Source organism: Globicephala melas, chromosome 10 (genome assembly GCF_963455315.2).
Source record: "Globicephala melas chromosome 10, mGloMel1.2, whole genome shotgun sequence".
NCBI classification, from domain to species: domain Eukaryota; kingdom Metazoa; phylum Chordata; class Mammalia; order Artiodactyla; family Delphinidae; genus Globicephala; species Globicephala melas.
Window position 1 is genome coordinate 10,278,215 of NC_083323.1, and position 15,405 is coordinate 10,293,619.

The 15,405-nt window shown below is 55.9% G+C and overlaps 1 protein-coding gene across 5 annotated transcripts in view; it reads right to left on the reverse strand.

Annotated features, from left to right (window-relative positions):
* Positions 1-15,405, reverse strand: part of TRIOBP (TRIO and F-actin binding protein) — a 57,912-nt gene that overhangs the window by 21,599 nt on the left and 20,908 nt on the right. For 2 of the 5 annotated variants that reach the window (XM_060307097.1, XM_060307099.1), the window contains exons 8-11: positions 13,831-13,945; positions 12,003-13,133; positions 8,520-8,597; positions 6,181-6,318 (exon numbers count right to left, since the gene is read on the reverse strand). In XM_060307097.1, the coding sequence (XP_060163080.1) occupies positions 6,181-6,318; positions 8,520-8,597; positions 12,003-13,133; positions 13,831-13,945 (1,462 nt within the window). Of the gene's footprint in view, positions 1-1,815; positions 1,993-6,180; positions 6,319-8,519; positions 8,598-12,002; positions 13,134-13,830; positions 13,946-15,405 lie in introns of those variants that run through there. The other 3 variants (XM_030856024.2, XM_030856025.3, XM_060307098.1) reach the window with 2 other exon arrangements.

A 15,405-nucleotide genomic window follows, 5' to 3' on the forward strand; every position in this document is an offset into this window, starting at 1 on the left:
TGTCAAAGGTGACTGTGAGCCTCCCCTCCGCTCTGAAACCTCTCATGGCTCCCCAGTGCCCCTGACCAAAGCCCAAGCTGCTCTTCCTGGCCTCTGAGGCCTCCTCCCCAAGTCCCTTTTCTACGTTTTCACCATTTAATTCCCCAAATATGGCCACCAGCCTTTGTCCACACTGTCCCTCCTCCCCCAGCCCATCTCCACCTGACCAAGTCCTACAGTCACAGGAGGACCTCTCCCTCGGGAAGCCCCCTCCCATCAGCAGGGATGTGCTGTCTTCCTCCACATGCTGCTTCTAGCAGCCTTACCCTTGTTCAATGTGTGCTTCCCCAGGAAAGGCAACTGTGTACATTTCTTATCTCATCCTGAGAGAAGACTGGGACAGACCTGGTTACAAACTCTGGCTCGGCCAGGGCCCAGCTGTGTCACCTGTAACTTCACCTCTCTACACCTCAGTGTCCTCATCTGTTAGATGGGGAGTTACCATCAACCTTCAGGGTTCCAATGTGGTAATGTGAAAGCACCCAGTTCAGGGCCTGGCAGGCACCCAGTCAGCAATGAAACCACCCCCCACTAGCCTGCTGGGGGGGCGGGGGCGGGCGGCCAAGACACTGACTCAGCTCCTCCCCCCACATCCCTCTCTACTCCTCCCTGACAGGGAAGGGGAGGCTGCTGACAACAGGAAGGGCCGGCAGAGAGGTGGCAGGATGTGCAGAGCCTGAGGAAGTCCAGGCAGTGAGCAGGTCATCACACTCACAGGGGCAGGGCCCCTGCACACAGCACCCTGCTCAACTCTCCCCACCCTCCTCATCAGGCTGTCAGAGCCTCCCTAAGTCACTTGCCAGAAACCAAAAGCAGTCCTGCCCCTCTCTTCCAGAACATCACAGTCAAGGGGCCAGAGTGACGTGGAAAAGGGCTACTCCTTCCCTTACAATCAGGGTAACCTCTGGCAACTCACCAACGCCCCTCCCCAAGCCTCAGTTTATCTGACTGTAAAATGGGGGTAATGGTGAACTCAGCTATGAGGTGCAATATGATAAATAAGGCGCATGTATTGAGAGAGCTTGGGTAGGGCTCATCCCCAAGAGAAAGACAAATCCCTGCCATCGTGTTCCCCACCCCCAAGAGCGGGCCTGCCCCACCCAAGGTCCCAGCGCCGCTGCGAAGTGGCAAGCTCGAAGTGGCAAGCCCGAGAAAACATGGTATCCTGCTGCTTCAGAAGTCCCAGGACAGGCTCTGGTCAGGATGGGAAGAGGCGGCCCCTTCTCACCCACCCAACCTCCGGCCAGCGCCCACACAGGCGTACAGCCTTCCCAGGCCCACATCAGCGCGACCCATCCGAACCAGGGAGCGCCTCTCTCCAGGCCCCGGCGAGACCCAGATCCAGGCCAGGCCCATCTCCGCTCCTCCCGTGGCCCAGAACCCTGAGAGACCCTACGGATCTGGCAGCTTAGGAGGATCAGATCAGGTTTTCACCAAGGGGGGAGCTGGAAAGGAGAAGGGAAAAGGCCACCCGGAATCTGTCCGTGATTGGTCCCGCAAAAGTGAGGGGGTGGTGCCTGGGAACGAGAGTTCCCATCTTCTCGGGGGTTGCCCGGGCTTCTGGCCCAGAAAGGTGAGGCGGAGGCCGGGGGAAGGTGAGGCAGGACGGCCGGCCCGTGCCACCGGGGTCGCCCTGTCTTCCGGCCGAGACCTCCTCTCGCCTCCGAGAAGTGAAGAGGGGGCTGCCCAGGAGGGGAGCGGCTCGGCTCTGGCTCTGGCCGTTGCTCTCATCCGGACCTGGGGCGCAGAGGGGCTGCCCCCCGGGGAGGCACTCACCGTCATGGCGGCACCCCGGGGCGGCGAGAGCAGGAGGCAGGAAGGTGGAAAGGGCTCTCGGGCCGGGCTCAGCGGCGCGGGAATCCCGCCGCCGCCGCCGCCCCTTTCGGCCGGCCGCCGCCGCTCGTCCGGCCCTTCCCTTCCCCGGCGCTGCCCCAGCCCCTTCCATCCGCCCATAAAACTTTTTTTTTTTTTTCAAACTTCCTGGGAGGATCCGGGCGGGCCAATGGGCGGCGGGGAAGCCGAGACAAACAGTGGCGGGGGCCGCGAGTAGGCCAATAGGAGCGCGGGAGGGGCCCGGGGGCGGGGTCTGCCGCGACGGGACGGGTGAGCTGGGGCAGTCGGGGCGGGCGGATGGGGGCGGATGGGGGCGGAGGGAAGTGAGGGCGGGCCGAGCTCTGACGGCGGGCAAGCTAGGAGGAAGGAAGGGCCTAACGTGCAGGTGACTCCGTCGGGCCACGGCTAGGGAGTGCGGGGTGGGGGCAGCCGGGTGTGGCACCCTCGTCGTCCAGCAACGGCTTCCCGACCCACGCCAGCCGCCGGACGGAGCGATGGGTCCATTAGGCCTCGGCGCCTCGGTTTGATGGCGACATGGGCAAAGCACCCATTACTACCAATTCAGCGGGTCCCACACGCCAAGCCTTGTTCGTTACCCATGTAATGGACTTTCAACCTTACCACAAACCCGACAGGTGATATCCTTGTCCCCATTTTACTAATGAGAAAACGGAGGCTCAGCGAGGTGAGCCAACTTGCCCAGGGTCACACAGTAAAAAGAGAAGGGATTCCTAGGAAGTAATCTAAGCACAAAGTGAGTTCTGGAATTGGTAGGGCCTTTCCTAAACGTGCCCTCCTCACCGGGGGTCTTTCTCGCCTTAAGAACCTCATTTTGGGTTCTTGGGTGTGGGCTATACCCGTTTCTCACTTTCCCAGAACACTTGGTGGTTTGTAAGAGTACATTTGCCCTGCAGAATCTCCTCTAAGCCTGCAGCTGAGGAGGTACTGTGGTGGAATTTGTTGCTAACTGCATGAGGTGGCTTATGGGGCATTGTGACTTAAACCCTATATTACCTTAAGCAAGGTCCTTAACCTCTCTGTGCCTCAACTTCACCCTCTGTAAAATGGGATAATGCTGTTATCTCACAGGCTACTGTAAGTATTAAGTGTTAATTTAAGTAAAGCACCTAGAACAACCCCTTTATCCCTAGTTAGCTCTCCTTAGGTAGGGGCGCAGGGGAGCTTGGAATAATTACCACTTCAATGATTCTGCCATCTCAGTTTGGGGTTCGAAAATTATTGCTGTCATGATTATAATCACTATCTGCATTTCACAGATAAACAGAGGCCCAGGGAGCTGAAGTTTTCCCAGCATTTCCCATTGGAATTCTCTCCTCCACCCTGAGGAATGAGACCAAGGGTAAGTCCTCCTAGACACTGGCCTTCTGGCATCCCTGTGCTGAGTGTTCCCACACTACCCTGTACCTCCCTCAGGCATTTGGTCCTTGGGAGAGTGCATGGACAAACAGAACACCTCAGCTACCACCAATGCCCTACCGCAGTGGCGTGGACACCTGGCAGTACCAGCCTCCTTGCTGGTTTCCTGGCCTCTGGGACTCCCTTCTAGTACCCTCAACACAGTGATGAGAACACTCCCCTGCTCAAAGTTCTTCAACACTTCTCCACTGTTGATACACACATCCTTGTGCCCGCAGTCATGTCCATTATCATCTGGCCCCTGCCTGCTGTCCTCTATCATTAGACACACACATTTCACGTGCTAGGGCTACACAACGCTGGGAAGTCCCAGAATAAGCCAGGTCCTCTGTACCTCCCTAACTGCACATGTTGTGCTGTGCCATGCCTGGAACACTTCCCTTCCTGTCCTCTTATGCCCCAACACACGCACATTCACTCTCTCCCTTCCCTCCCTCCACATGTTTGTTTGCCTGGAAAATTCCTCCTTACCCTTCAAGTCTCAGCCCAAAGGAAGCCAGAGTGCCCCCAGCACAGACTTAGAAGCTCCTTTCCCAGGGCTGCCTGCGTGAACTCCCTGCCCAGAGCTCCCTGCATCTGTACACTCCCCAACTCAAGTGATGACCACACAGTGTTCTAATCAATTATATGTCCGTGTCCTCACAAACTGTGAGCTCCTTGTGGGCAGGAACAGAGTGGTTTTTGTCTATATCATGGTAAGCCTAGGGCCTCAGCCCACATTAGGTCCTTAGTAAACATTGGTCGAGTGAATGAATGCACAAATGAAGGAATGACTGCCTCATTGCAACTTGCCCCGGTAAGACAGAGATGGCACGGCTTCAGGGACCCAGGATTGACTTATTAAACAGAGCCACCAAACCTTGGGGTTATCCAGTCTCAAAGCGTTACTCTATTGAAGATAACAGTGTGAGGCTCAGAGAAGGGAGACGATGGCCCAAAGTCACACAAGTTAGGGGCAGAGACAGAACTCAAGCCCAGGCTTCCTAGCTCTTGACCTTGGACTGATTTCACTGTCCAGCCCAAGAGATGTGTGAAGCTGCTTTAAGTAACTGTCTGGGTGGTTCCACTAGCAGTTCCATCTCTCAGCTCCTGATTTCCCTCATTCCCAGGTGAGAGAATAGCTGCAAATTCATTGAACCTCAGTTGCCACATCTGTCCAATGGAGAAAATCTGCAGAGACTCTCAGGGCTGCAAGGAGGACTCAGGGAGATACGGATGCACAGAGGTGGGGGGGTGGGCTCTGAAGTCGGCCAGAGCAGGGTTCAAATCTTAGCTCTCCCCCATTGTGTGACCTGGAACAAGTGAGTTTCATTCCCTCATCTATGAAATGGACAATATGAACTGTACCTAGTATGCCTAGTGGTGAGGATTCAATGCAATCAGATGTGCCACGCACTGAACACAGAGCTGAGCACATAGTAGGTGCACAATAAATGCTGGCCATCATCACCATCATCATCATCCCAGAGTCCATTTCCCCATTTCTCTCCCCCTTCTCTCCAGCCAAAAACTTACCTGCCCCCTCCTGCCAGAACTGCTGTGTGTTAGTGACCCTTAGTGAGGTTGATAAGGTAATTCCCGCCCATGGCTTGAAGATACCACTCTGCCCAGATAACCACGTTTGCCTGGTTACCCTTGTGCCTTAACCCCCAAAGAGCAGCAGCGAGGAAATTAAGAAGTGGATGGAGAAGCTAGTGTTTGGACGCCTCCCTACCCCGTACCCCACCCCATCACACCTCTGTGCATCCTGATTTCCCTGAGCCTTCCCTGCAGCCCTGATCATCTCCATAGATTTTTTTTTCCCCATTAGACAGATGTTGCAACTGAGGCTTGGTGAGTTTGGCTGCTGCCATTCTCTCATCTAGGAATGAGGAAAATCAGCAAGAGGCCAGTTCCTCTAAACCAGGGGTCCCCAGCCCCCAGGCTGTGGACTGGTACTGGTCCTTGGCCTGTTAGGAACTGGGCCGCACAGCAGGAGGTGAGTGGCGGGCAAAGGAGCGAAGCTTCATCTGCCACTCCCCCGTCGCTCCCCATCGCTCCCCGTCGCTTACATTACCGCCTGAACCATCCCCCCCACCGCCTGTCCATGGAAAAATTGTCTTCCACGAAACCGATCCCTGGTGCCAAAAAGGTTGGCGAACGCTGCTCTAAACCATAGCTGTGCAACCTCGGGCAAGTCTACCTCACCTCTCTGAGTCCCGGTCCCTTCATCTGTAGAATGGGTATACAGGCTCTCAGCCTAGAGCTAGACCCCAAGCTGATGAGAGTATGAGAGTCAGCCTGTCACTGAGAGAAGAGACCCCATGAGCCAGGCTGTGGCTCCTGGAGATGGCCAGGCCTCTTCCCTCCCACCGTGAAGGGGGCAGGAGAGCACAAGTCACAGCTGCCTCCCCTCCCCGCCCTTGAGAAAACCACCAACCAGAGGCCTGAGTGTTTACAGCCCTCTCTGGGCAGGGAATGGGTTACGTAATGCCAGATGTTTGTGCAACTGGCTCAGACCCAGGTCTGAGACACACTTTGCAATCCCAGAGCCCCTCGCAGGCCCTCCCTCCCTCTCCCCCTTGCTCCCAGCCTGGCTCCCCTTGGCCTATTTGCTGATTGGGAGCTTTCAGCTGGGTGGATTATTCCATCACCCCTCACCCTGAAAGCTGAAAACAGCCCCAGCCTCGTCCGGCAGGTGGGACGTCCCCCTCACTGCAGAGACCACGGAAGCTCTGGGCTCTGCTTCCAGCTCTCCTTCCTCACATGGGGCCTCCACATCTCTCAATCTGAGCCCCTACTGGCTTTTCTTTGACTGACACCAGCCTCCTCCCTCCCCTCCCCTGCTCTCCCCACCCTCACCCCAGCCCCACCCCACTGGAGCCAGCCTACCCTTTGCCACCTGAGGACCCCCAGAGACAGCAGGAACGGATTGAACAGCGTGGGACGGTCCCCGGGCATCCGCCATGAGGTCACCAGTCGGCCCTTGAGTGGGCTCTCAGCCTTGCCCTCCGCTGGCCTCTTGTCTGCCTGTCAAACAGGGTCCAGTGTTGGCCCCCACGTCCCTGACGACAGCCTCCCCTGCCCATGCTGCCATGCCCACCTCAAAGGCCCAGGGTTGCCATCTTTCTCCTCTCCCAGAACTGCCGAGGTGGACTGCCACGTGTTCACACCGCATGGTATTGGTTGACAGGGCTCCTGGGGCTCAGCGCCCTTGGGGATGTGCACTTCTCCACCCTCAGGTCAGACCCCAGGTGGCCGGCGGGAGGGCAGTGCGGACCACAGATGTGTATTCAGCCCGCATAAGGTTTTCAGATTATTTTGCATTAGGTTCCAGTGTTAAATAATCATGTAGTTTAACACATAGCTACATATTTCCAGCTCCTCTTGAAATATCTAAAGATGGAGAAACTCTGGGCTCCTCTTCCCCAAGGCAACAACCCTCTGGAGCCAAGGGGTCACTCAAGGGCCCCCTAATCCTGAGTCCTCCATCTGCCTGCTCTCCTCCCCTTTGTGAAGGGAATGAGTCACAGACTTCCACAGCCACACACCCGGCAGAGTCCCCAGTGCACCCTCTTTGGAGTCATCCTTGTTGGGGAAACTGAGGCCCCAGTGAAGCAGAGGCATTTGCCCAAAGTCACACAACAAGTTACTGGCAGAGGCAGGGCAGAGCCCAGGTGTCCCAACTCTTCAGAATCCAGGGATTCTCTGGACGTGGGACATGAAGCATCAAAGCACAGATCCAGGGCTTTGGGGGGAAGGCCTGCCTCCACCCTGCACCTCATCGCCATCACAGCCCTGACCACTAGACCGTGGGCTCCTTGAGGGGGCTTTGGGGGGAAGGCCTGCCTCCACCCTGCACCTCATCGCCATCACAGCCCTGACCACTAGACCGTGGGCTCCTTGCTGGTGCTTCATGTCGCCCTGGCCCACACCCAGGCGTACACAAGGTGCTCACGAAGGGTATGTGGATGAATGAGTGAGGCAGTTATCAATTCTGTCCAGTCCAGGCTTCCTCGGCGGGGGGGGATTGAGAGGTTTTCTGGGTTGCTGGGGCAGGCCAATTTCATGGAGACTAGAGGGGGACACCTGTATTGCTGTTTCCTCTTTGTTCACAAAACTCTGGCCCCAGGAAGTATGAAGAAATAACCCAGAAAGAGGAAGAGCAAAGTTGCCGGAGTCCCTGTGAGAGCTGGAAGTGCCTTTGGTGACCAGTCCCCGTCCCCTCCCATTTCACAGATGGGAAGACTGGCCCACCAAGCAGTTAGAATGCTGCTTCTACTATGCGAGGCCACGCAGGCAATCAGGGCAGAGCCAGGAAGCGGCGTTGGAGGTAGCAGAGAGAGCGCTGGGTAGGAGATCCTGAGCCCTAGGTCCTAATTTGAGCCCGACCACCGACCGGCTATGTGATCTGAGATGACTGCCTACCCCTCCTTTCCTCATCTGCACAGTCAGGGGCTGGGCAGGCTCCCTCCAGCTCTGACTAGCGGCAGGGCCAGACTTGGGGGCTCCAGACTGCCAGACAGACACCCCCCCGCCCCCCACCCCCATCACACCCAGCTTCTCAGGAAGCGGCATGGGGAACAGCAGAACAACAGCAGGATTAGAAAAGCACAGCCTCAAACCGCCTGGTGTTCTCCTCGCCCCCCGCTGCCCCAGGCCCTCAGCTCTGACCTCACCTCTCTGGAGGCTGCGGGTGATGAGAACAGTCTGTTTGGCAGGTCTGTGGGGAGGGGCGGGGCAGAGCATGTGCTCCAGCTGCAGCCAGGCCTCAGAGCGGCCTCGGCGGGTCCCACCCCTTGCACACATCTCTCCCGCCCCAGGACCCTGGAGCTCCTCCAGGCCCAGCTGACTTCTGTACCTCCTTGGCCCTCTTCAGTGCTTCTCTGGCTCCAGCTCCTGGAAGCTCTACCCTTTCTCCCAGCCTGGCCAACCCTCCAGAATCAGGAGGACATTGCCTTCAGAGACCATCAGGGCCAAACTGCCATTTGCCCAGGGAAGGGCAGCGACCTTTCAGGGCATCCTAGCAAGTTGAAAGCAGAGCCCTAGGCTTCTGACCCTAGGACTGTCCACCCACCCAGATGCGGTGGAGCCACTCTTCTCGATGTCCCCATGGCAGAGCCAGCCTTGGTCTGGATGACCCCAGAGATGATCTGAGGGCCTCAGCGCACCTCCAACCTGATTTCCCTTCCCTTCCCCTCCCTCTGTGCCCACACCCATGACCCAACTACCGAGTCTGCCTGCTTCTGGTCAGTCAGTGAGTCTTGGCCTCTGCTTCCTTCTGACTCCTCAGGCTCCTTGGATTGGAACTGGAGGTAAGAAAGAACACAGCTTAGGTCAGATTATTCCCCAGGTTCCAACTTCTTATGCATCCATTCGTCATCCATCCATCTAACATCCATCTAGAATCTAACATCAATAGACCCATGTATCCATCCAACCATCCAGAATCCATCCTATGTCATCCACCCACTCATCTAGTCAACATCCATTATCCCAATACATCCATCCTCAATTTATTCATCATCTATTCATCCATCCTGTATCCACGGGACTTCCCTGGTGGCACCATGGTTAAGAATCCACCTGCCAATGCAGGGGACGTGGGTTCGGTCCCTAGTCCGGGAAGATCCCACGTGCCGTGGAGCAACTAAGCCCGTGAGCCACAACTACTGAGCCCGTGCGCCTACAGCCCGTGCTCCGCAACAAGAGAAGCCACCCCAATGAGAAGCCTGCTCACCGCCACCAAGAGTAGCCCCCACTCACCGCAACTAGAGAAAGCCCACGCACAGCAACGAAGACCCAACACAGCCAAAAATAAATAAATTAATTTAAAAAAAACTATATCCACGTATCCTTCCTCAATCCATCCAACATCCATTCATCCATCTACCCATCCTTCCAACATTCATTCACCACCCATCATCCATATTCCACAACGTTTACCCATCCATGCAACATCTATCTATCCAGCACCCGTCATCTGTTCATTCATCACCCGTCTATCCATCCATCCATCCACCCATCTGTCATCCATCCAACATCTGTTTCTCATTTGTCCAACATATATCATCTATCCATCACCCGTTCATACATCTGTCGTCCATCATTCATCCATCAACTACCCACGGACCTACCCACCCTCTGTCTGTTTCTTGCAAGCCCTCAAGCATCCATGTATTCACTGGTCAACCAGCCACTAAGCTCATCTCCTTTGTGTCAGACCCTGGGCCAGGGGCCAGGGGTACAGAGATAAAGTAGGTGCATCTCCTGCCCGCATGGAGCTCATGTTTTTTAAGGGAAAATGACAACTGAGTGTGACCAGATGAAGAGTAGCAGAACTACCAAGCCCGGAAGGGAAACATCACCAATCCAGGGGTGGCGTGAGTATTCAGGGAAGGCGTCTCAGAACAGGGCAGCTGATCTAAGACTCAAACAATGAACAGATGTTTGGTGAGTGAAGAGGGAAGGGAAGAGCTTCCTAGCCAGAAACAGCAGGCACAAGGGCAGGGAGATGTACTCACAGAGCTCTGCAGCCAGCTCAGCACAGCTAGAGGGCAAATCTGTGGGGGAAGGAAGGCCAGGAGGCCTTGAATGCCATGCCAAAGATTTCCTAGAGGTGACCAGCTGGAGCCCCAGCAGGACCTGGTGAATGCCTCTGCTGTGTCATCTGTGAAATGGCCTGAAGCACCTGGTGTTCCTGCCCCTCCCCAGTCACCATCTCCTAACCACCCAGGGACCCCTGCGCCTCACCATGGAGTAACTCTAGCTAGAGAATCTCTCTTTCCTCCCTCTTCTCTTCTGACCAGACCAGCCTGCAGCATCCCAGCGTCCACTGGGACGCAGCATCTTCTCCTTGAGCTGCCTGTGGTGGTCCACCTGCCTGCCCAACAAGCCTGATAGCAACCTCTCGTGTGGGGCCCCAAGTCCCCTCTTGGTCCCAAGGGCAGGACCAAGCTGGCTCATCCCTGCATCTCTGGTGTCTGTGCACTGAGTTGATCAGGGGAGAAATCGAGAGCAGCCTCAGGGAAATGCAGGGAAGGGGGCTCCCTAGTCCTTCCATGGGCTCAGAGGCTCCACAAAATAGTGGTTAAAAGCTTGGGCTTTTCCAAGACATGGAAACAACCTAAATGTCCATCAACAGATGAATGGATAAATAAGATGTGGTGTATATACACGTGGTGTACACACACACACACACACACACACAGGAATATTACTCAGCCACAAAAAAGAATGAAATAATGCCATTTGCAGCAACACGGATGGACCTAGAGATTATCATACAAAATGAAGTCAGAAAGAAAGACAAATGTCTTTTGTCTTGCAAACTAGTATATATAGGATGCATAAGCAACAAGGTCCTACTGTATAGCACAGGGAAATATATTCAATATCCTATGATAAACCATAATGGAAAAGAATATGAAAAAGTATATATATGTATAACTGAGTCACTTCGCTGTACAGCAGAAATGAACACAACATTGTAAATCAACTATACTTCAATAAAATTTTAAAAAGTAAAAACTCGGGCTTTGGAGTCAATACTTTGATCTCACTTCTCTCGACTTATACTTGTGTGACCCCCAGCAAATGCTGAATGAGTCTGGGCCTCGTATCTAGCTGAGGCACATGTGGCAAAGCATGCGAAGCCCCAAGGCCAAGGCCCGGCACACCATAAGCCCTCCCCTGTCATCCGTGGGGGAGGCGGTACTGGGCTGCACATTGTGGAGAAGAGGAGGGTCTGGATGAAAGAGCAGGAGCTGCCGCATCGCCCCAGTAGTGCCTGTCAGGGAAGTAGTTGGTCCCGTTTTACAGAGGAAGACCAGGACCAAGAGAGTCTGGGTGTCCAAAACCACCTGCTGCATTCCTGGTGAGCTGAGGCCAGGTTGCAGGGTTCTGGCCTCCAGGACCCTTCCCACTGACCATCTTCAGGTAAATGCTCTGGGCAGCACCAGAGCACTACTGACTCTGTGACCCTGCCCCTGGGCCAAAGAGACAGGAAGGGATTTGGTGAGCACCTACTATGCGCCAGGCACTGGGCCTACTTTACATACAGGCCCCCATTTAAGCAGCTGTCTCAGCAGCCAGCTCAGCCCAGTGAGCATTTATGCAACCCCTTCTCTGTGCCTGAGAGGAGCTGTATGGGCCAGAGAAAGGTAAGTGAAGCTGTCAAGCTTCACTCCTGGACTTTAAGGAACTTGGAATACAGCAGTGGCGAGGGGACACGACCACGCTGGCTGCAGTCCCAGACAGGGCCAGGTAGAAGCCACCAGAGGCAACACAAACCAAGTATCGTAGGGCCAGGAGGGGAGAAGGGCCTGGCCAGTGCATCTTGCTTGAGGCCTCAGGGTGATCTGCACAGAGCAGACCCGGGGTCCACCCCTACCCTGGCCCTGACTAGCTGTGTGATCTTGGGTGAGTGGCTTAACCTCTCTGTGTCTCAGTTTCCTTGTCTGTAAATAAATAGTGCCTTTCTCATCAGACTGCTGTGGAGATTAAATGAGGAAAATACCATGAAGCATTCAGACCAAGGCTTAGCACACAGTACATGCTCAAAAACAGTGCTCTCATTATCACTGTGCAGTTTGTGCTAGGGGAAGCTTTTGGTCAGGAGGATTGTGTGCAGAAGCTGAGGGGAGGCCTTTCGGGACACTTGTGTGCGGTGGGACTGACTTTCAGGCTGCCCCTCGGAAGTGAGGCTGACTTACCTCCCATTGTAGCGAGCTGGGGCCCTCTGCAGGGCTCCTGCCCCTCAGCTGGCCTGTCTCCTCCAGACCAGCCATAGTTGAGGTCTCTGGTCCACTTGTCACTTTGGTCTTTGGCCACTGGGTGGAGATGCCGGCAGGGCTGGGCGGCTGGGCGGAGCTCTGGGGCCACTGCCCAGGGCTGTATCCATTGACCAGAGTAGCTCCTGCCCCTCCTTCAGACTGGGTGTGTCGCTCTGGCTCCAGCTCCAGAGTACCCTTCGTGCCTGGGGAAATTGTGCCTGGCCCACCCCAGTGTCCAGCCGAGTCCCGGCGGGGCAGCTGGGCCTGCAGGAGCTCCAGGAGGCCTTCCCAGTCCAGCCTCGGAAGAGTGGAGGCGAGTGTCGGCTCCCCCGAGTGGGTCCAGGCCCCCTCTCTGGGGGCCATGAGGAGGCCCACCAGGTCCCTCCAGTCAAGCTCGGGCTGCCTCTCGGGGCCACGCAGGTGTGGACAGGCTCCCTCAGCCCCCCAGCCCGTGGCAGGGGTGGTCTCAGGCCTCCGGGGTTTCGAGAACTCTCCTGGGCCTGCCCTGGAGCTCTCTGGGGGCCTCATAGGCTGGTGAGGACTGGACAGCTCCTGCAGGCTGCCCCAGCCCCGCTGAGCTGGCCTGCCAGAGGGCTCCCATGGCCCAGCACTGGGGGGTTCCTCCCAGGCCTCTGCCTGCCCCCTGTGGCAGGGGGGGCCAGCCAGCAGCTTCCAGCTCTCCTCAGACTCCCTGGGAGGGCCCCTCCAGGTTTCCTCTGGGGCTCTGGCAGCCCCCTGCCTGGGCCCCCCAAGTCCTAGCCAGCCCCCCAGGCCTGGGCCCTCCTGCCTGCCCCAGCCTCTCTCCAGGTGTCCGTGTGGGTCCCCGGATCCTGGCGGTCCCTCCAGACTCTGCTGCCCTCCCAGGGGCCGTCTTGGGCCCGCCCGGCCTCTTTCCAGAGGGCTCTCTGTCCGCTGCTCCCTCTCAGGAGTTCTGGCTGACGTCCTCGGGGGCGGCGAGGACCCCTGGAGCCGCCGTTCCCCCTCAGGCCGCCTCTCGGGGCTCCTGGGACGAGGGGGCTCTGCTCGGCTCCGCCGGGCCGGTTCTGCCTGCTTCGCGAGGGGCTTGGTTACCTGAGGATGAGGTGAGGGAGTGGGTGAGGCTCCAGGACCTTGACTGGGTGGTGTCTGTCTAGGAGGACAGGAAACTGGGGTCTTAGCCAGGCTTCAGGGAGTTGCAAGCTCTGTCCTCACGGCAGGCTGGATTAAAGCAGGTCAAAAAGTACCTAGGGTCTCTGGCTTCCCTCCCTGGGGGTGTCAGCCCTTCCCTCTCACCCACCTTCCTCAGTTCCAGAAAAAGATCTGCAAACAGCTGCTCACTTTCCGGACTTCCCCCTCCCCCCCAAGATATTGATTCCAACCTGGGCTATCAGGTGCCGGAATTTCCACCACCAATACTCCATTCACACTGGGTTGGGCCCTGCCATCTAAGAGTTTCTTTAAAAATACCAATCCCCACCCTGGAAGAGACAGCCCTTAGAGCTGGACTGACGTATGGGGAGGTTTTCCCTGAAAACTTCTCAAGATGGCAGGTGCCTAATGGAGGACGGGGGCAGCATGGAAGGGCCGTCTTCAGGATGGACTGATGGGGTCTGGCTCAATTTTGCTGGCTCTTTGGGAGAGGGAGGAGCTGGACGCCCATGATTGGGACTCTGACCCTTTCATAAAGAACCTCCCTTCCCAGGACCCCCGCCCAGCACCTGGGGGAGGGGAGAAGCTGTGGCTCACCCCTTGGGGGTGCAGGGGCCCCGGGCAGGCTGGCAGTGCTCACCTCCCTGCTGAGGGCAGGGCTGGACTGTCTTCGGAGAGGTTGGCTCTGAACTTGGCTGGGCCGCTGCGACCGCCCCTCATCCCGGGTCTGGAAGGCCCCCGGTGCCTCGGACTTCCTATGAGCAAACGCACCGCCCCTCTGAGGGCCCTTGGGACTGCCCCACTCCCGGCACCCCAGCTCCTCTACTCCCACCCCCAGTGGAAGAGATGTAGCAGATCCAGGGACCCACCACAAGCTCGTTGAAGGGCCTTAAGTGAGGGAGGATCCTTTCAGGGCCTCAGTTTCCCCTTCTGCAAAATGGGGATAGTCGACACTGCCCTATTCTACCTGCCTCATGGGGCTGTTGGGAAGATGAAATGAGAAAAGGGGTGGGCAAAGGTTGGGGAGCTCAGCCTTGGCCTTGACCGCCTCCTGTCTCACTCAGTACTTCCTTTCTGGCCGCCACCCCACTGGCAGCCCACAGTTCACCCTCAGACAAAGGCTAGACTGGTCCTTGTGGGAATTAAGATTTATTGAGCACCTACCGTGTCGTAGGCAGTGTGCATGCGTGATCATAATGGCAAACATTTATGGAACACTTCCTGTGTCCCAGGCACTTGTACTATCTCATTTCAACTCCTGCAATCCATGAGGTGGAGACAGGAGAGGCAGAATGACATATGCCCCCATATTCCATTCTTTCTGCCCATTTTCTGTCCATATGGTAAATTTTGGACTTCCCAGGCCAACCTGTTCCCCTCAGTACTAGCTGCAGCCCTCTAGCTGTTGGTTAAAGAGCTCTTAGCAAGATCAGAAGGAAGAAACATCCTCTTTTCCCCACAACTCCAGAAAGGCCAACATAAAACCGCCCATGCAAATGTCATTTCTAAAACACCCAGATTTCAGGCATTGTTGCCACGTCCGGCGAAGACAACCTCTAAGCTGCGGAAAGTCCCTAGTTCCAGCTAGCTGTCTTGCTGAATAATCGTTAGCCATGGCTATTAACATTTAACGTGACATCTCTGTTGAAATGTAGGAACATTAAACAGAATCTGGGTACATCTCTCCCCTCCCGTGTGTGAGGGGGTCAAAAGAAAAGACCTAACCACTCCACTGGGTATTCAGGATATTTATTGCAAGAGGGTTTGAGAGTCAGACTTCATCTAAATTGGCAGATGGAGCTGTGTCTCTGGTGGCTGAACCAAACCAGAAGGCTGGGAAAGATGACCAGGTGCTGACCTTGACCCAGCCAGTGAAACAGGAAGAAGAATCTCTCCTCAGGTCTGAGCCAGGACCCATACCCTGCAGTCTGCCTCCAGCTTGGGGACTAGGCTGAAACTCTGCAGAGGCTTTAGAAAGTGAAACAATTAAGGCCTTGGGCTTTGTTCTTGTCTTATGGCTTTTGCCAATGTTATTGGAATCAGATCCATAAACTAATTTGATTTTTTAGCCATTCTTAGCATTGGACTCACAGGAAACCAAAGTTCCCTGCTCTGGAGTAACTGTTTCTAAGTTTGACGGCTGCCTGATCAGGTTCAATTTTTAATCCAATTTGAAGCGAGAGAGTTTCCTTGCTTTGTGAGATCTGATGCCTTA